Source organism: Podarcis pityusensis (genome assembly GCF_964106645.2).
Source record: "Podarcis pityusensis genome assembly, chromosome: 4".
NCBI lineage: Eukaryota > Metazoa > Chordata > Lepidosauria > Squamata > Lacertidae > Podarcis > Podarcis pityusensis.
Genome location: NC_138027.1, coordinates 26,969,892 through 26,989,947, shown reverse-complemented (window position 1 = coordinate 26,989,947; position 20,056 = coordinate 26,969,892). Strand labels below are relative to the sequence as shown.

Here is a 20,056-nt window from a genome sequence, read left to right as displayed (position 1 = left end):
TGCGTTAATGAAATCAATTACGGTTTTTATGAATCAACAGCCGCAGATTATCGTAATAGCACAACTGGCTTTGACATTCCTAGGCTGTGTTTAGACAAGTTCATTTAATTTTATTATTCTGCACCATTGTTCACTTGTACCCGCTTGTGCTTATTCAGTTGCCCTCGTTTAATTTTAGGGAGTGTTGATGGTTGGCCCTCCCGGGACTGGTAAAACCATGCTAGCAAAGGCTGTCGCTACAGAATGTGGAACGACTTTCTTCAACGTTTCTTCCTCCACTCTGACATCGAAGTATCGAGGCGAGTCTGAAAAGTTAGTTCGCTTGTTGTTTGAAATGGTAAGCATTACTGGTGCTCAAGTCTCACAGTTTCTTGTTGTATAGTGGGCATCTAAGTCACTCCAACACACTGGATAGTATCCAACTCAGTTTTATTCAGAGCAAACCCATTGAAATGAATGAACCTAAGTTTGTTGTGCCCATTGATTTCAATGGGTGTACTCAGAAGTCCTAGAACTATCATTACTAATTGGGGTAAGGCTTCTCAGCCACATTTGCCAACCATGTTATACCAACCAGCAACATTGTGCTACAGAGTGCCTGTAATATCCCCAGCTTTTAAAACTAATGGAATCTTTTTCCAAAATGACTCATTATGTGTGTGTTGTTTACGTAGGTAGTATGAAATCTTTCACAGCTTTCTTTAATGTTTTGCATTTATCAGAGTCAAAGCCTGATATTTCTTTAACTTTCTGCCTTCTGAAGTTTTTTTTATTTCTTATTCAAAATGTTTTCTTCTTTCTATTTCATCTTTTGCATTTCCCCCTTTCATTTTCTGTAGCACTTGTAATGTGCAGAATGCTTTCTAAACAGCGTGTTACTCATCTTTACACAATTCTTGTGAGGTAGACTGCTTTGATACCTGCTTTACAAAAGAGGCTCGTTGATTAACATGCCTATGTAAAATATAATGATTCAATCACCACAGCCCCATAACAAAAGGAAATTGTTTTTGTCTTCTGCGCCTTAGAACGTTGTGTCAGTGCTATGTCACACATCTGACTGATTCACGGTTTGCAATATTTTAGAAATGACTCCAACAGTAACTAGAACTTACGTTGCAGACACACAAACAGGGCCAAATCTTTCAAGTTTTATAAGGTGCCACAATACTTTAATTTTTTCAAGAGATTTGCAATAATAATAATAATGAAAAATTGAGTGGTTTTTTTTGTACATGTACCATTTTTATGTCCATTCCCCCCTTCTCTCTCTCTCTCTCTCTCTCTCTCACTCACACACACACACACACACACACACAGACGTAACAGTTGGCCAACACCACAGTAGTGATCTCTACATCTGCTCTGCTGAAACTTTCCTACCAGCAATGCAGCCCTATGTCTTCTGCGCTGACAATTAAAAAACAAGCAAGTGTCTAAGCACCTGGAATATTAATAAACATTCAATAGCACCTTACCAGCTGAGCCAGTGGCTAGGGAGGGCTCATTTACTCCACTGAAGCCAGAGCCCTCATAATCTATAATAGGGACATCTACTTTGGTGTCCTCCAGATGTTGTGGGACTCCAACTCCCATTCGCCCTGTTCAGCATGGCCAGTGGTCCTATAACATTTGGAGGACACCATGTTGGCCACCTGCTGTCTATAGCTACAAAGTGTTAAGAAAACTGCTAACCTAACATTTCCCCCTCTTGTTGATTCCCTCCCCCTCTTGTTTTTGGAGATAAATTGACAAAAACTTTATTTTTCTATATCTGTGTGATTTAGTCAGATATATTATTTGCCTTTCTGCAATCATGCAAGTGGTTCTAAAAGAATATCCCAAACCAGCTTTGATTTAGCATTAGATACATAGATGCTGTTCCTAAGGCAGATGTTGTAAGGTAAGCTAGACAGCACATCTTTGTCAAAGGGGCATAGTCAACTAAGCTTTGCTCAGAGTAGACTCAATGAAATGAATGAACATCACTTAAGGTACATCTTGAATATGATGGAATCTCACAAAAACTGAAATGTTGTGTTTAGTAAATGTTTTCTTTGTTTTAAGGCCCGATTTTATGCACCCACAACCATTTTCATTGATGAAATAGACTCCATTTGTAGCCGCAGAGGCACCTCTGATGAACATGAGGCAAGCCGTCGGGTCAAATCTGAGTTGCTTGTTCAGATGGATGGTAATGTTCGATATCTGCACTGGAGCTTCCCTTCCCTTTTTATAAATTGTTTGTAGGCTTGTTTTGGAGAACGTGTGCAGCTGGTTAAAAAGCAGCATATTTACCAACATGTCCTGAAATGTTCTTGTTTTATGCTGTCCACCTTTTGCTGGGCATGGTCAAAGAACACATGATGCAGCCACCTTGCTGAAGCTAAGCTGTTCTGGGTCTGCCTGGGGGACCACAAAAGCTGCTTGGAGTTCTGTCATAGATGAAATGTGAAATGTAAATGTAATACAAACAAAGAGCATGGCATAATTACTCAAGTTTTATGCTCATTTTTCTTTACAAAGACCACTTAAAATGCATTTTCCCAATTAAGTGGCAAATTATATATATATAATTTCTGTTCTTAAGACTGTTCGCAGGATACTTAATAAAGATGATTAAATATAAGAATAAAAAATAATATATTACAATACACAAGACACGGGAGATTAATAATCACCATTTTTTGGTTTAGTTTTATAGTAATTAGCAGCCCTTTGTCACTACTTTGAAAACTGGCAAAGAGTTGCTGTGGGAAATAAACCCTTCTGCCCACCCCATTTCCTGGCCATCTAAATGCTTACTTACCCTCCAATGCTGTTTGGATGTGTTTTTCTGAGCATCATCAGTTTCCTTCTGTGGACTGGGTTACTTTGTTGTGCTTTGTGGAAGCAAATACTGTGGAATCTCGGTTGTTAAACGTCTCCGTTGACTAACGTTTCGGCTTTCAAATGCCCCAAACCTGGAAGTAACTGCTTCAGTTTTTGAACGATTTTCGGAAGCCGAACATGCCACACGGCTTCCATTTTGGGTTTCCCTATTATATTGAGGCTACAGTTTTCGGTTTTCGAACGTTTAGGAAGTCAAATGGTCTTCCAGAACGAATTACGTTCAAAAACTGAGGTTCCACTGAACATGGTTTGGTATTGGGACTCATACACTGCCTCTGTTCTGTACTCATCATATTGTGCCTAGGCAAGTCCTCCCTCCCTCTGTCACCTGTTATGGTGCTGCCCACAATCGGTTCTTAGATTTCTCTGTGCACCCCTGGGCTCCAAAAAGTTTGGGGCCTTAACCTCTTCATTTCATGGTTTTAGGCTGGTGTTCTTTAGTTGAGGAGGATTTAATGGCTCCCCTGTGTAATGTATTCTGAGCTGGAATCTCTGCTTAACTTTTGTTGTTTTATAGGATCTCTGTGTTATATAAACTAGCTTTATTGGAACTGTGATTTTAATTGTTTGGTGGTTTTGTTTCTTTGAAGTATAGGATAAGCTCAGCTCTTGGATGTCTGAAAAATCTAATAAATAATACAAATGGTACCCTGTTGTCTGCTATGTCTTTTGTTGATGTAGGAGTAGGTGGGGCTCTGGAAAACGACGACCCTTCGAGAATGGTGCTGGTGCTGGCTGCTACAAATTTTCCCTGGGACATTGACGAAGCTTTGAGAAGGAGGCTGGAGAAAAGGATCTATATACCATTGCCAACAGGTGGGAAGGCCATAATATTTTCTGTCCAGATTCACTTTTCTTACATTTTGTTATTTGAAGAATTCATTTGACACTTCGGTTGCAAACATTTGGTTGCATTTTCAGCAGCTAATAACTTGCCAGTGCTCTCTCCCTCACTCCCTTTCCCCTTAAGGGTTGAGACTGGAGAATGAAAGTATTGCAGTATTCCATTGCAGACCCGGTGAGAGAGATGCTAATGAGCTTGGACTTATTTTGAATGTTTAACAGTCCTTGATTGAGCATCAAAGGCCGCCTTCAGACATCTTTTGAAGAAATATTGCCAGTGCATTTCCATGCACTTGCCGATTAATGCAGAGAAGCGGATCCATGAATTTTCACTCTCAGGCTGGCGCTGCTGTAAATCAACTCTCGCCTGACCTTTACGACTAGATTTCCAGCCGTTCAGATCGTAGCATGCTGATTGTTCCCCTGCCTGAGGATGCCGTATCATATATTGCTTCTCCTTGGCTGTCAGTCATATATGCTATTAATTTCAAGATCCTTTATCATTTTAGCTTTATAAAGTGGCATCTTCTCTTCATACACTGGGATGCCTGCTTGCCTCCATGACCCTCAAGATAACAGAATAGAAGTACAGTGTGGCTGTAAACTCTTAAGGGTTGAAACAACATATTGGAGCACAGCATGGGGCTGCTGGCAATAATAGCATCTCTAGCATATATTCTTCCCCTCTCCCCTTGTGAGGTTGAGGTTGACTTAATATATATCATGATGACATTGGTGTGAGTTTCCCTACTCCACACCTTCGGTTTCTGCTGGTGGGATGGGAGAATCACCACCGTGTGATGTCTTGATACATGAGAAGCGATCCAAAAGGTTACAGAGGAGAGGGGAAATGCTTAACCTAGAGATTTAATTTTGCTGTGTCAACTTCATGTTGTATGTAATGTGTGGTGTGGTGTCTAGAGTGTTGGACTGTCATCAGGGAGTCTCTGGTTCACATCTTCACATAGCCATGAATTCACCTGGTGAGCTTGGACCAGTCAGTCTCTTGACTTTACTTTCCAAGGCTGTTGTCAGGATAAAATAGCTGACAATGGTTGGGGGAGAACCATGCATGCTACCTTGAGCTCGTTGGAGAAAAGACTGACTACACACATTCAATAAATACTAATAGTTCCAGCCTATAATGGGAGCCCTGACTTTATGGCTGATTGGGGTATTACATATGATTTAAATTGCCTTGCAGATCTCTATCATGTTATTGATCTAAACTTATTGCTAATGCAAAAGAGAAGATGAAAGGCAGACATTTGTTTGCATTTATGGTTTTAATCATTTGAAGCCATAATTGCTTTCAGCCCTGTTGGCGGGGCGGGGGAAGTACCTCATCTGAAGTTCTACCACGTTATTGGTTCTGGCTTCTATCTGCGCAGTGCAGAATGGGCACCTTGCTAAGGTGTGTCTACTTCTCTTCTCCGCAGAGACAAGGATACAGTGCCCCTTCCAGATTGCCACTATTTTGTGAATGGGATTCAGTCACACCAGCAAATATAGGTTGTGCAGTTAAAGTGGGTTTGGCTCTCTTGCATAATGAACACACTTTTAAAAATAAGACTTTTTGTAGGAAGCTAATTGATGAAAAATTGCACTGAAAAGTGTAGGATAACAACGGCTTGATATGACATCTTATAGCATCCCCACCTTTTGCAAACAGATCATGAAGAATGTTCAATAAACAGGTCATCTGGAAGAGACTAGTGTTGGAAAAAACATGGAAAAATAATTTCCACTGTTGCTGTTTTAGGTACTCTGCAAAGTTACCCATGGTGAGACATGCATGCAGAATCTTATTAAAAGATCAGTTATTATTCTGTGTTTTTTGAGACCACTATTTTTAACTGTCAACACAGTACAGAACTCCCAGCTACAATGTGTACATGGAATGTTTTTATACCAGTACAGTATAGCTTGCCAAAGGCACATTGTGATGGGTGGGAAGCTTGTGTATTTTATATTTTTGATGTTTATACTATGCCATCAGTGTTCATTGTGCCTTACAGCACTATACAGGCAAATTGGGCATCTCTCTGCTCAGAAAGAGCTTGCACTCGAAAACTAACAACGAGGGGAAAGGGAAAGGAGAGAAGAATGTGGGCAAAGGCCAATGCATGTACTTAATTAAATTAAATTAAAAAGAAACATTGTTCAACTGAAACCCCTGGGTCACTTATATCACCAGGGCAATCATTTTCATTATCTAAAACTTGTTCAGGGGTCCCTCCTCAGCAGCTGGGGCAAACACTCTTTAATAGGGAGGGTGTTAAATTCAGAAACTGAAGATAATACAACAAAATCTATTGGACAGAGGGAAAGGAGGGATCTCTGTGTGTTTGACAGGGGAGAGGGAAGGAATCCACCCATCCTTATTTAGAGTGTATCCGTTCCACTTGGCTTCCCCCATTGTGTAACCACTTCCTTTTTCTCATAATTAAAATGATCCTTCCCTTCCTATTTTTCTGTTTGTCTAAAAAGAAAGTGAAAAAGGATCAACCTGGTTTAACAGTAACTTAATAACTTAACTAAATAATTTATTTAATGCCGATTGCTTTAACAAATGCTGTTAGCTAAATAGGACTAACATTTAGGGTGTTTTCTGCTGAGTTGTCTCTTTCTACAGCTTCTTATTGTCCTGTTGTCTTGTAGACCAATAGAACAATGTGCTTCCATGGTCTCCTGTGAGATGCTCAGTGCAACACCAAGTTTGCACTTAGCATCACACCTTTCGTGTTGGCAAGGCATGGGCCAAGGTGCTGCCTTAGGTGGCCTTGCCCTTTCATACCTGGGGGGAAGAAGGGGGGTCAGCAGGGGGTGGGGGAGAGGGCCCAACAAAACTTCAGTCTCCAGCAACTCCCCCCAAACTACGCTAAAGTTTGGTTTCAGCTAGGCATTAGCAAAGGCTGCACAGAAAAGGTGGTTTTGAGAAATTGTTGACACTTGATACAAGGTTTGCTGAAAAAACTTGGGTAGGATAGGGTAGAGAGTGCATGTTTATGGATGTATGCATATCTATGGATGTTTTCATAGTTAATGGCAAAATGGCTATTGGAAATTGTGCGCTCTCTCGCTCTCTCTCTGTCTGTGTGTACACACACACTCGGCTTCATACAGAATTCACTAAAATTATATAATTGATTCTCTTTTAAAATGCACTTTTTGCAGTTAATACAGTGGCAGTGTCTTTAACATTCAAGAGTCGTCACCAGCGAAATTGCTTCCAGGCTGCTTTTGCTTAGTAATTCCCACCCCCCATAAAACCAAATTACAGGGTTAAGTGTTATTGAATATCTACATGTTTGCAAGCCCTGCTCTGATCAAACAACTTTTATTTTTGCAGCAAAAGGCCGAGCAGAGCTGCTTAAGATTAATCTTCGGGAAGTAGAACTGGATCCTGACATCAGCCTGGAAGAAATTGCTGAGAAGATCGAAGGCTACTCTGGTGCTGACATCACTAATGTTTGCAGGTATCCTATTTCCTGGGTTTGCAAGCTAAAGAAAAATGGAATTGCTAGGCAAACTACACATACTGAATGCTTTTTTGAGTACATTGCTGACGACTCAATCTTTTGCCTTTACGTCAGTGCTTTTAAAATTCTCCTTCCCTGGAAGCCCTTTCTGGCATCAAATAGTTTGCTGAGGAACCAGCACGAAGCCCAGAGTGTTGCATAAGATCTTGGAACTGTTTGGCGGGCCATACACTCAGTTCACACAGAAGGCAGATTAGGTTTCTTAGGTCTTACTGTTGTTCCTTGTGAACTGATAACCCGAAAAGACATGTATTGCAGGGGAAGCTTGTTTGCCACTATGGATCTTCTCATTGAAGGACCCTTAATAGGTGTCTGAGGAATGTAAGTTTCTCCTCGCACTAGAACTCAGGGTATTTCCAATGATCAAGGGAATGGAGCAACCAGTGGCGTCACAATGGGGGGGGCGGTAAACCCCGGGTTCCATGCCTGTGGGGGTGACAAGAAGTCACCCTGCAGGGGCTCGTGGCGGCACGAGCAGCTATCGCGCCACCGCAGCCGCTTTTGGAGGATCCTCCATTCATGGCTGGAGCCGCGAGCAGAGGATCCTGGCACTGGCAGCAAACCGCTAAGTACAGTGCATGTGCAGCGTCGCACGCATGTGCAGCGTCGCACGCATGTGCAGCGTCGCATGCATATGCGCTGTACGTAGCGACGCCGCACATGCGCTGTATAGCTGTTAGCCGCCAGCGGCATACGGATGGTGCTGGGATCCTCCGTTTGCGACTGTAGCGGCGCCAGAGGGATCCTGGCACCGTCCATACGGCGCTGGAGTGCTGGCGGCAAACCGCTATACAATGCATGTGCGGCATCGCTACGTACGGCGCATGCGTTGTACGTAGCGATGCCGCACATGCGCCCTACATCGTGACGCCTGCCCCGGGTGTCACGACTCCTTCCTTTGCCCCTGGGAGCAACTCCCCTGTAAGGGTTGCAGCATTGGGGGCTTTTTAGTTTAGAGAAAAGACAAGTAACAGGTGACATGATGGAAGTTAATAAAATTACACATGGCATGGAGGAAGCCGGTAGAGAAAAGGTTTTCTCCCTCTCATAACACTAGCACTCATGGACATTCAATAAAGCTGGATGCTGGGAGATTTGGCACATGCAAAAGAGTAGTTCATGAACTGAACAATTGCCTCAGCATCTCCATAAATCCTTGCAAAAAGGGGCGGGTGGGTCCTTTTTATCGTTTTAATTATCCTCTGCACATTTGCCAGATGCCTTAGTGGATTTCTGTTCCAAAGTGTTGTTTTATGTTACATTAATGTTGGGGGTGTTGGAGATGTGCAAGCTTGTTTCGCCACAGGGGAACGCTGAGATAGCTAAGAATAAATGCTTCTGCATTTCTGCTAGAGGCCTGCAACACAAGAGAGGTAATCAAAATCCATATAGTTCCTAGCACACGGTGTTAGTAATTAGTTCTTGCGAATTTTCCTTTGCAGGGATGCTTCTTTGATGGCAATGAGGCGGCGCATTAATGGCTTATCCCCAGAAGAGATCCGTGCGTTATCTAAAGAAGAGCTTCAGATGCCTGTTACCAAGGGAGACTTTGACCTGGCTCTGAAGAAAATCTCCAAGTCTGTTTCAGCGGCAGACCTGGAGAAATATGAGAAGTGGATGTCAGAATTTGGATCTGCTTAACAGACATCATCTCACAAAGGATTTTAGCTTTTCAGTTATAAAATATTACAAAGACTTAGAAATCTTTTAAGGCTTGAGTTTTTCCTACGGACAAGGACCCTTTTAAACTTTTTTTGCACTTTAAAGGGAACAAAATAAAATGTTACACAATGAAATCATGGTATTTCATGGATGAATACTAAAAGCTGTAAATGTAGCAAGGGAATCCTATGTGTTTTTGGTTGTCTGCACTTTTTTTTAACACTAGTTCCCAGTGTCCTGATTTTCACGTTCTAGTCTTTCCTGGCTTTTATCTGCCAATCAGATATAGGACTCTGCAGGAAAAAGTTGACAAAGCTTACTGTTCTGTACTCTTGTTGTTGGGTCATATTGTCTGTCTAGTTAGAACCTGATTCCTTGAACGTAGGACTGGCATTTTTATTCTATGCCTCTCCCCCTCTGCGTAGAGAGCTCATCAGTATGATCTAAGTTGAAAATACCGAGATCACTTTACACTGCAGTCACGTTGTCATGGCTACAGCCGTATTTGCTAGAACACTAATAATCATATAAAATGTGAAAGGGAGGTGCATACCTCCAAAATATACAGTGTGGCCAGTTACAGCTCTTTGCCATCTTTTGCTCCCAGCTCTGAAGAAATGCACATGTACTTTTCTCTCCTCTTGTGTTCGCTGCAGCCGGCACCAAGGGAAGTGCAGTGAATGCAATCGCTGCTTAAAGCGTGGAGCAGCCCGTCATAGAAATCATGTTGTATCACAACCTTGATGTTTGAAATCTCAGGGCCAATATTGCTGTTGTTTCAGTTTTACACTTGTGTCAATCTATGGATTTCACTGGATCTACTGCTGTCTTTGATTTCTCATTGTATACCACTGTAAGCAAAAGTTTCTTGATATACTTCGGCCTGGTAAGGGCAGATAAGTTCCAGAGGTTATAGTGGCTTAACTCTCCAGAGTAGGTCATGTTAAATGAGTGTACATCTTGCACTTCTTCATGCTTTAGACCAGCCTTTTTCTAATTGGCTTTGTTAGTGCCATTTGCACCTTTGCAGTATATGATACCAAGGTGGAACACTTGTGGAAACTAAACTTGAAGATACAGAGCCGTCATCCTTGATATCCAGGAATAATCTCTCCTCCTCCCCCACCCCACCCTTATTTCTGGTGCTTTCTAGCATTTACACTTACTTTTGCATATTTCAGCTGTTTTTTCTCATCTCTGCATAATATTACCAAGGGTCCACAGACATGAAAAGAGGCACACAATAGTGGCTTGTTCTTTGGGACCCTTCAAAAATAATGTATAGCTCACTTCTTGAACTTGTTTTGGGTGTAAGTGTGTGGAACTCGTTATCAAAAGTTATGTATTTCGAGATGAATGTTTATGATCAGAACTGCAATTGAATCTGGCTGTAGCAGAGTTACATGAATCACCTAAACCTAAGGCAAGGTTTCCAGTTTAGAAAACAAAACAAAACAGGAATGTCATGTAAATCGGTCTTGGACATCTTGAAATGATCAATAGGCATTTCCAAGCCACCTGTTCATTTGGCAACTCATCCAAAATAATTTGCATTTCTGCTGTGCTTGGAAATTTCCCTCCATTCCTTATCCCCGTACATCTCCTAAATTTGCTCTAGATTAAGGTAGGAAAAAAACCCAAAACAGATTTAGGGGTCACACAGAGAAGTTCTATGGTGTAGATAAGAGTTCTTGCACTGGCAGAACTGTTCAGTTGGATATTGCTCTCTGACACCAGTGAGTCACCTGGGAATAGAGCTACTCCCTGTATAGATCTCTACTGGTCTTGCCACCACCAGCCATGTTAGACCAAGGACAAGTATGTTCTATGCTGTGTGGGTGGCACAGTAAAAAAGAAAGAATGGTCAAGACATTGCATTACCTGGTGTCTTTTCCTGGAGGTGTCTTTCCCCCAGTTCAGTACTGCAGTGCTAAATCAGCTATCAGAAAAACTTCCGTCTAGGCCCGGGCTTAGTTTAGTTTCCACCTAGATCTCCAAGTTACTGACACAACATCTCAGGGAGCTTTTCCTTCTAAGGGCTCCCTGCCTTGTTACTTATTCGTTGTAATAGCCACCTCGTCAGCATAGCACTTGCTAGACATGTCCAGAACTACAGATGTGACTTGGTTCCATAAGAGAAGCAAGAGTGTTTACGTAGCAGAGTCCCATCATACCATATGCAGCCAGCTATAAAGCTTGTGTTGTGTTTCTTTACTTTGTTTTAACATAGAAGATGATGTATTGGGTCAAGACTGTGAATGATGCACTGTGTTCATCTCCAACAAAAGGCAGCTCTACTTTGGGGAAAATAATAATAAATGTCCTAATGGTGACTCGCTTTTTTTCTTTTTATGTGGTGCTGTGTGCTCTGTGTACATATTCTGTTGTGTTCCTGGTGTGGCTGAGTTGGATTTCCTGCTTTGGGAGCGTAAGAGGAGCACGACACCTCATGGAGCTTTCCCCCCGTTTTGCCAGCATTATCTCCAGTCGTTCTTCTCGCTGTCTCCCTTTGGGAAGGTAGCTGGCAACATCATCAAAGTACTTAAGGAATGAAAGGGCTGTCATGGAAAAGGCAACACTCTCTTGGGACCCACCACTTTCCCTCTCGCAGTAGGAACTGTCTGATTCATGCCAGTAGCAATTTGTGTACTTTGGAAATGGCAGAACTTGGTGAATATAAATGCAGGATGGTTTTGATCCTGTTGTATTCTGGTGTCAATTTGTGTGCACAAATAGGATGGAATATGTTGGACATTGCAAAGATATGGCTATCTGTGACTAGGTTTAATAGAATGTATTTGTTCATAAGTTAAAAGGGGTGTGTGTATGGGGTGTTATGGGAGGGGTAGTACCTCTGGTGGGGGACATGTCATGCTCCTCCTGGGCTAGTTTGTCGGCCTTTGGTCTCCATCCTGCACTCAGCTCTCACCTGTGGCTCCTGGAAGCTGTCAACATGCGACAGTGGTCACACCCTGAGAAACAGCTTCAATTGGCTGGCTAAACCAGGTGAGGGTATCTGATGGGTCTCAAATCCTCGGTGAGTTAGGAACTTCCCCTGCATGCAAAGACAGGCTCTGGTGGATTGAGCGGATGAGACCAGTGGGTTCAGTGGTCAAGAAGGCAGTAGAGGGAAGTGAGGGGCAGATGAGTCTTATCAACTTGGGAAGGTAGCCCTTCTAGGAGAAGGAAAACTCTGATCCTAAACTTCTGCTGCCTTGCCAAATATCTTTGAGAGAAGAAAAGGCTAAGAAGTAAACACTACACAAATTTGGAGTGGAGTCTCTTAAGATGGTCAGATGATGCCTTGTACACCTCCTCCTGGCTGTTCCTGCAGCTGAGCTGGTGTCAGATAGCTTGCTCTGCTTTCCTTTGGACCACATCAGCAAGGCCAAGAGGAGGGTTTTGTCATCTGGGCAGCCCAGGACCTCCATACACACAGCCCAGGCTTGGGAGGGTACTGCTTTTGTAGATTTGGAAGGGACCCCATGGGTCATCTAGTCCAACCCCCCTGCAATGCAGGATTTTGGGGGGGAGGGCACACTTGTTGACTGGTCACATTCACACCATACATACAAAATACATTACTCTCCCCCCCCCCAAAAAAATATATTGTGAACTGCAGCTTACCCATCACCAAACTACAATTCCTGGCATCCTTAACACACTGTAGTTTTCAGGATTCTTGGGGGGAAGACATGTGCTTGAAATATATGATGTGAGTAGGAACTGCAGTTTGGCCATGGCGCGACTCCCCTGTGATGAAAAGTTGCTGTGTTTGGGGCGTTTTAATTTAGAGAAAAGGCGTGTAAGAGGTGCCATGATCAAATTGTTCACGGCATAGAGAAAGTGTATAGAGAAAAGTTTGTTTCCCTCCCAAGCATTAGAACTTGTGGACATGCAACGAAGCTGAGTTTTGGAAGTTTCACAACAGATAAAACAATTCCTTCACGCAGTGCATAGTTAGTTGCTTCCACACGAGGCAGTGATAGCCACCGACTTGGATAGCTTTAAAGGATTGGATAAATTCATGGAGGGGAGGGTTGTGATGGCTACTAGCCAGGAAGGATATGTTAAGCCTCTACTGTTTGAGGAAGCAGTCCTTCTGAACTCTTGTTGCTGGACACCAAAGGAGGGGAGAGCACACTTGTGCTCGGATCCTGCTTTCTGGGTTCCCAGTGAGAACAGGACTAGATGGGCCTGATTCAGCAGGTGTCATAGTCTGGTTCATGGGCGATCAAAGTCCCGGCAGGGGACGTCAGGACCGGGAGCAAGATGGCAGGGTGGGAGCAGGAACGGGGGTCCAGGAGTCAGGAAGCCAAGAGTCCAAGGGTCAGAGAGCTAGGAGGCACGAAGTCAGGGGTCCGAGGATCAAGAAGCAAGGAGTCAAGGGTCTGAGGATCAAGAAGCAGGGAGTCAAGAAGCCGAGGTGCAAGGATCAGGAAGCAAGAAGCCAAACGCAGCAAGGCAGGGAGCGTGTTGCTGTGGCAAAGAGCCAAAGGGAAATGCTGACCTTGTATCCCTTCCCAGCTCTTGCCACCAGGTGCTGTGAGTTACCAATTGGCCTCAGCTGTGAGGCTGCGCCTTGCCTCTTCAGAACAAACTTAGGAAGGCCCCAGTCCTGCAAAGCCCTATTGGTCACAGGGCCTGGCTCCTGCACGCACACCTGACAGCAGGCACTCTGTTATTAATGGAACTAATTACTTAGAGGGGTGGTGAACTCTCCCTTGCTGGAGTTCTTCAAACAGAGGCCGGTTGGGGGTCCTCTGGTTCTGCACCAGATGGAGTTGGATGAGATGATCTGTATGGCTCCTTCCAAGTGAGGGTTTGCCCAAGACATTTTGGCACCTGAGGCAGACCCTAAAATGCTCCCCACCAAGAAAAAATGGGACCAGGGAAGATCTACATCAGGAGCAGGGGCGGGTGAGAAAGATTGACATCAGGATCTGCTGTCCCTGCCGCCTGAGGTGGTTGCCTCACCTTGCCTCAAATGTGGGCCAGGACTACATCCAAGTCTCTGTCTTGTCCGCACAGAAGCATGAAAAAGTATCACTACTTCTCGCTAGGAGGAAGTCAAAATCAGTTCTAGGTTATGTAACTTAATAGGCCAAAGTGTTGTCCTTCGTGAGTCACTTGTTTGTCTGAAATTACTGAAATTTTCTATTTCTCATCACCAATGTTCCTTCTCTTACCTATTGGGGGGGGGGGTGTCTAACGTTTTCTTAACTTTGGCTGCGCTTGTATAGTCTGTGGCAACGATTATACCTGAACGGACAATTGCATGCAAGAGCTGAGTGAGGGGGGTGGGCGGGAGTCATTGTGATGATGAAAGTGAGAGGAAATGAGCCGTATGCCAAATGGGCTGCATGTAATGGAAACCATAGCAACTCCAAGAGAGGTTTATAAATACCATATCACACAGGCTAAGTGAATTACTCCAAGGATTTGCAGGTAACACTTCAGGACCCGGACAGAGAAAATAAGTACAACATACAGGAGTGCCAGCCGGGAAGATGTGGCGTTACAAAATGGTGGATCAGACCAGTGGCCCCTCTGGTCCAACATCCTGTTCTCACAGTGGCCAACCAGACGCCCATGGGAAAAACCTGCAAACGGGATCTGAGCACAAGAGCACTCTCCCCTTCATTAAAATAAAAGGGAAAGGACCCCTGACAGTTAAGTCCAGTCGCAAACGACTCTGGGCTTGCGGCGCTCATCTTGCTTTACTGGCTGAGGGAGCCGACGTTTGTCCACAGACAGTTTTTCCGGATCATGTGGCCAGCATGACTAAGCCACTTCTGGCAAACCAGAGCAGTGCACGGAAATGCTGTTTACCTTCCCGCCGGAATTTATATTTATCTGCTTGCACTTTGTGCTTTTGAACTGCTAGGTTGGCAGGAGCAGGGACCGAGCAACGGGAGCTCACCCCATTGCAGGGATTTGAACCGCCGACCTTCCGATCATCAAGCCCTAGGCTCAGTGGTTTAGACCACAGCGCCACCCTCCCCTGCTTTTTTCTGTCCTGTGTCTTCCCACATTCGGCTTCGCTGGGGGCCCACGAGTTCTAGTGTTATGAGAGAGGGAGAAAAACTTTCTCTGTTTTCTCTATGCCATGCATAATTTATAAACTTCTACTATGTCGCCTCTTCCTTGCTTGTTCTCTAAGCTGGTTTAGAGAGCAAAAAAAGAGATGATCCATAGTTACTACCCCTCACCTGCTTTTTTGCCCATGCGCCTTTGAATGGATGACATGGACTGGTTGGATGCAGAGGAATGGTGGGAGGTACCAGCTCTTGTGACAAGCTTCCCACTCCACTGGCCTCCCCGAACCAGGAGAGGCATGAAGCAGGAGGGGTAAAGGCAGGCATGCAGGCTCAGTCTCTGACTGCTGGGGGGGGGGGGAGAACTGGAGAGGAAGAGATCTAGACAGTTGCGGGGACGAAAGACCTATTGGAGATGGGTTGCTGTGCTCCTTAGGTCTGGCACTCCTGTGTAGATCCTATTTTGCTAATAAAATCAAACTTGCTTGGTGTGATTTACTGCTGCCTCACTCCTGTCAATGAACTGCTTAATTGGATTACTGGGTTGTACTGGTTGCATTGTAGGGCTCGTTATCCTGCTGTGACTGTGCTCCTAGATGTTAAACGTGTGTGTGTGTGTGTGTGTGTGTGTGTGTGTGATGCTGAAGCTGCCAAACTGGAGACTTGGATTCAGCTTCCTGTTCCCCTCTCTTTTTTAATATAATATTTTTTATTAATTTTTCCATTAATAATTATCAAATATGAGCCACATTGATAAAATACCAAATCATAATACAATTAAATGAGCCAATTATTCCATTCCAAATTAAACATGTTTGGGTGACTTCCCATGTTCTGATTTTGGAGAGATGCTGTTGTTATTCTTTCTTCCTACTTCCATTCTTATTTAATCCAAATAATACAGTTCCTTTATTTTAACAGCCACTGATGTAATGACTTCCGTTCGTATTTAACTGTTCCATATCTGTTAATTTGCCAGAGGGGTTTATATCTTATAAATTTCTATATTCTAATGTTTGTCTTTTCTTTCCTGTTGCAATCCGTTATTTCCGCCATTCCCCGCCCTCCCCACTCCGAGAACTTAATTCTTACTGCACAATCCTCTCCACCATCTTTCTTTGGCATCTAGCTTTTGCTCTGGGCAGACTTCCAGCATTTCTCTTTGATCTCTTACCGTCCGTTAACAAGCTGGTATCTCTCCCAAGCTGTAATAAATTAAAGTCAGGGTCCTCATTAGGGTGGTATACAAAATATCCCATATTCCACACAGTTCTACTCTTTCAATTAGTCCATAAAAATTATGAAGTTTTTGTTGATTCCCTCTCTCATTCCATTAATAGCTGCAATCCATTGATAATTATATTCCATTAGAATTTTTCTTTCTTTCTTCTGTGAAGGGTTGTGAAATCATAAAACAATGTAGTGCATATATAGAGAAGAAACAAAGGCTTCCCTCCACCCACCTTCCAATCCGGTTATGACATAGTCCTCTCCAGATCGAGACCTTGGTGCTCAGTGGCTGATTCATTTAGCAGGTTATCTTATCTCCAGAACATGTCTGTTTCTTAAGTCCAAATTCATATCTATCTTAAAAAACAGGAACCGCCGCTGATAGTGACTGCTTTGGAGAGTTACCAATACGTGCAGTGCTATGCACTCAGCGTCTCCTGCCCCTGCATCGTAGAAGCGAGAAGCAGGTATCGGATGATCTGTGAGTGAGACCTCAACCCCCTGACCCGGGGGCGGGGCTTGCAAGGATAATTACTCTCAGATTATCCTTAATTGGCTGCACACCCAACCTCCACTATCATGGGAGCTGCTGTTCACCATGACGGCTTGAGCCGGAAGTCCCTGTTCCCCTAACTCTAAGGAGACCACCCTAAGGCGGTGGGAATCCTATGCCCCCTGGTTGTGGCAACAGAAAGAAAGAACTGCCCAGCCCTACAGGGAACCAGGGACTGCCTGACCATTAACCCACAGACCACCCCAATGCCATGAATGCACAATAAAGAGACTGGAGACCCTTCCGTTGGTCTTTAACCACAGGACATATTGAAGTTTAATATGCTTCAGATTGGGCTATGTTCAACACTGAAAACTCCAAAATGGCTGCCCTGTTAATTTATAGTTCTGGTTGCTTCCAGGTGATCTGAATGCGGAACACTCCCCTGCAGGGACGTTGCATCAAAGCAAGGGTCATGCAACACTTTATTGTGTGTTTCTCCATCACTTTCCTTGTTGCAAAAGGTCTGACGGGGGAGGGGGATCATGACTGTTACACAAGACCTCCTAATCAACATCAATTGTGCCACCTGAATTTTCTGGTCTGTGATTGAATCCCACCCCAAAATAGCACCAGTCTGCAAGTGCTCTTTGCCAGCTTGTTTGGTTCAACTTGGCACATGCAGCCCTCTGGAGGGGACTTTGAAGAATCTATTTCCAGCCTGCGAAGATTAAAGGCAATGAAGATTAACACGTTATCAGCATATGGCACCATCGCTTGGCTTCTTCTGATGTGATATGTTGTGTGTGTGTGTGTTGCTGCTAAAGAGCTACATGCAAATATCCGTTTGCTCTAATTATCTTGGCTCTTTCTTCCGCGATGCTTGAAGCTCAGGCCTTGCAATATTATGTTCCTCATTTCCTAGTGCCGGCTCCTGAAAAAGTGCTGAGCTGTGGGGTGGCAGCCAGCAAACACAGAATAGACAGTTTTGTGGAAAATGCAGCAACCGCAGCTTTCGTAGAGCTGGGAATTGCAGGCACATTTTGCTGTACATAAACAAGCACACCAGTGCGACTTGGGCTTGAACGAGGAAGGGAGAGGACTGTAGCACTTCAGGTCACAGTTCTGCATGGTTGGTTGTGTGTAGTAATTCCTTGCAAGTGGAAAACTAGCATAATGGCACCTTTTCTGTGGTGTGCTGGCTCTTGCCTTCCACAATGTTTTGGTTTTTAAGCCAGCACAACAATTGGCAGCAATATGCCACACCTATAGTCTGAAGTGAAATGCTCCATTCTGACTCCTCGAGTGCCTCTTTGCACAGCCTGTGTGCACCAGGCCTCAGTCAGCTTACTTTACGGCACATTCTAGAAGCTTCTTGAGCAATCCCCTGACCAGGGGCCAGACCAAGAAATGTTGGCACCTGAAGCAAGCCACAAAATGGTGCCCATCTCAAGCCATCAGGGAAGAAAGGAGAAGTGAAGCTCTACATCAGGAACAGGGGAGGAGAAAAGCTCTACATGTGATGTGTTCCTTGGAGGCCAGATCTTCTGCCCCGTAGGTCCTGCCACCTGAGGCGGTCACCTCACCTTACCACATGGGAGGGCCGGCCGTGCCCCTGACCAAACTGCAATTCCCTGGCCAGCAGCTGTGAGCGCCTCTCATTAAATGATTGAGAGTAAGAGTGAGGTGTATATTGCCTTTCCAATGTTAAAACCACGCTCAACTGGGCTTAAAGGTAAAGGGACCCCTGACCATTAGGTCCAGTTGTGGCTGACTCTGGGGTTGCAGCGCTCATCTCGCTTTATTGGCCGAGGGAGCTAGAGCGAACCAGAGCAGCGCATGGAAACGCCATTTACCTTCCTGCTGGAGTGGTACCTATTTATCTACTTGCACTTTGACGTGTTTTCGAACTGCTAGGTTGGCAGGAGCAGGGACCGAGCAACGGGAGCTCACCCTGTCGCGGGGATTCAAACTGGGCTTACCACATATTAAAAAAACACACAATTACAAACAAATGCAGACATAAACAATTAATAAAGCATCCAAAAGTACGCACCCGAATTGATCAATTTCCACATACATCATAAGAGGAGCCAAAATAAAGATTAAAAAAATTAATATCATCAACCGCCCCCCACAAACAATACCCCAGCCCGAGTCTTGTCATGAGTTTGTGGGTGCTAGACATTTCTAAATTCCTGGATTTAGTAAGTGTTAGAATGTAATCAAATTTGGGGGTGTTAAGACGTGTGCCAGACTACTGTAATCGCTGGATCTAACAACTGTTTAAAGCTAATTAAGCCAGGCTAGCTTCCTCTTGAGGTGATAAGACTCAAGTGTTGGTCCATTAAGAGAACAAAGCATCAAAGGGGTCTCCATGCTCCAGGAGCATCAATCCCACTATAAACACCCACCTGGAAGCGCCTTAGAGCTGAGGCTGTCAAGTTCTTCACATGAAATCTCAAATAAACAGAAAGTCCTTGTCTTTCTCCCCTGATAAAAATTTTCCTCTCCCTGTTGGTATTCTAGGTTCTCTTGGCAAACACACACATTCTCTCTCTCTCTCAATCTCTCCCTCCGGGTTGTCATGACAATTCAAGATATTTTACTGTGTACAGGAGACAGCATCAGGAAAAGGAGAGTTGTGCCTGAGTGGCTTACACACAAAGCATCTACTCAGCAGGCTTGTCAGTGAGCTCTCAATTTAAACTATTGATTCACCCATGGCCTTGTTATCTGTCGCTAAAGATTCTCGGAATTCCCCTGTGCATAAAGATTTAGGCTGCTTCCAGACTAATCTTGCAGGTATGATTCAATCATATGCTGGCAAATTTAGGATGCACGATTAAAGTGGATTTGGTGTGCCAAACAAAGCTGATAATGGATGCTCTGAGCCACTGAGCTCACCTGGGCCTCTAGTGACAGCAATGGATCTAGGAGCACCCCCAAACTACATCCATGCTCTTTTGAGAGAAATTTAGTGGGTTTCATGACCACCTGGCAGTGTCAAGAATGACTATACAATCTATGGGGAACTGCAGTCAATCATAAATATTCATCAGTACTAGTTAGTTCATGAAGGGGATAAGACCACAGAGTTAGATTCCTAGACTCAGTTGGATCACGCCCCCTCTTCTCCAACAGGGCTCTGAAATATACTTTCTGAAATATATAGTAGATGAGGAAACTTCACAAGCTTCACCTCCAGGAGTATAGGGTGAAATCTACACACATATTAAAAAATGCTGTGGAAAATGCTTTAAAAAAAAAAAAAAGTTTTGAAAAATACATTGAATTTGGCATAGCTCACTGTTGCCATCTAGTGTCACATTTGTATATTGCACATTTGAAACGTT

The 20,056-nt window shown here is 44.0% G+C and overlaps 1 protein-coding gene and 1 long non-coding RNA gene across 7 annotated transcripts in view; one reads left to right on the top strand and one right to left on the bottom strand.

Moving 5' to 3' along the window:
• Positions 1–11,272, top strand: part of KATNAL1 (katanin catalytic subunit A1 like 1) — a 35,061-nt gene extending 23,789 nt beyond the window's left edge. For all 6 annotated transcript variants that reach the window (XM_081004136.1, XM_081004137.1, XM_081004134.1 and 3 more), the window contains 5 exons: positions 179–337; positions 2,068–2,194; positions 3,574–3,708; positions 7,088–7,214; positions 8,720–11,272. In XM_081004136.1, the coding sequence (XP_080860262.1) occupies positions 179–337; positions 2,068–2,194; positions 3,574–3,708; positions 7,088–7,214; positions 8,720–8,918 (747 nt within the window). In that variant the 3' untranslated portion in view covers positions 8,919–11,272. The remainder of the gene's footprint in view (positions 1–178; positions 338–2,067; positions 2,195–3,573; positions 3,709–7,087; positions 7,215–8,719) is intronic.
• Positions 3,057–3,567, bottom strand: LOC308476576. Its single transcript, XR_013985972.1, has 2 exons — positions 3,267–3,567; positions 3,057–3,192 (listed from the first exon to the last, which is right to left on the bottom strand). It is a non-coding gene; the product is annotated as an uncharacterized lncRNA (long non-coding RNA).
• Positions 11,273–20,056: the final 8,784 nt, after the last annotated feature.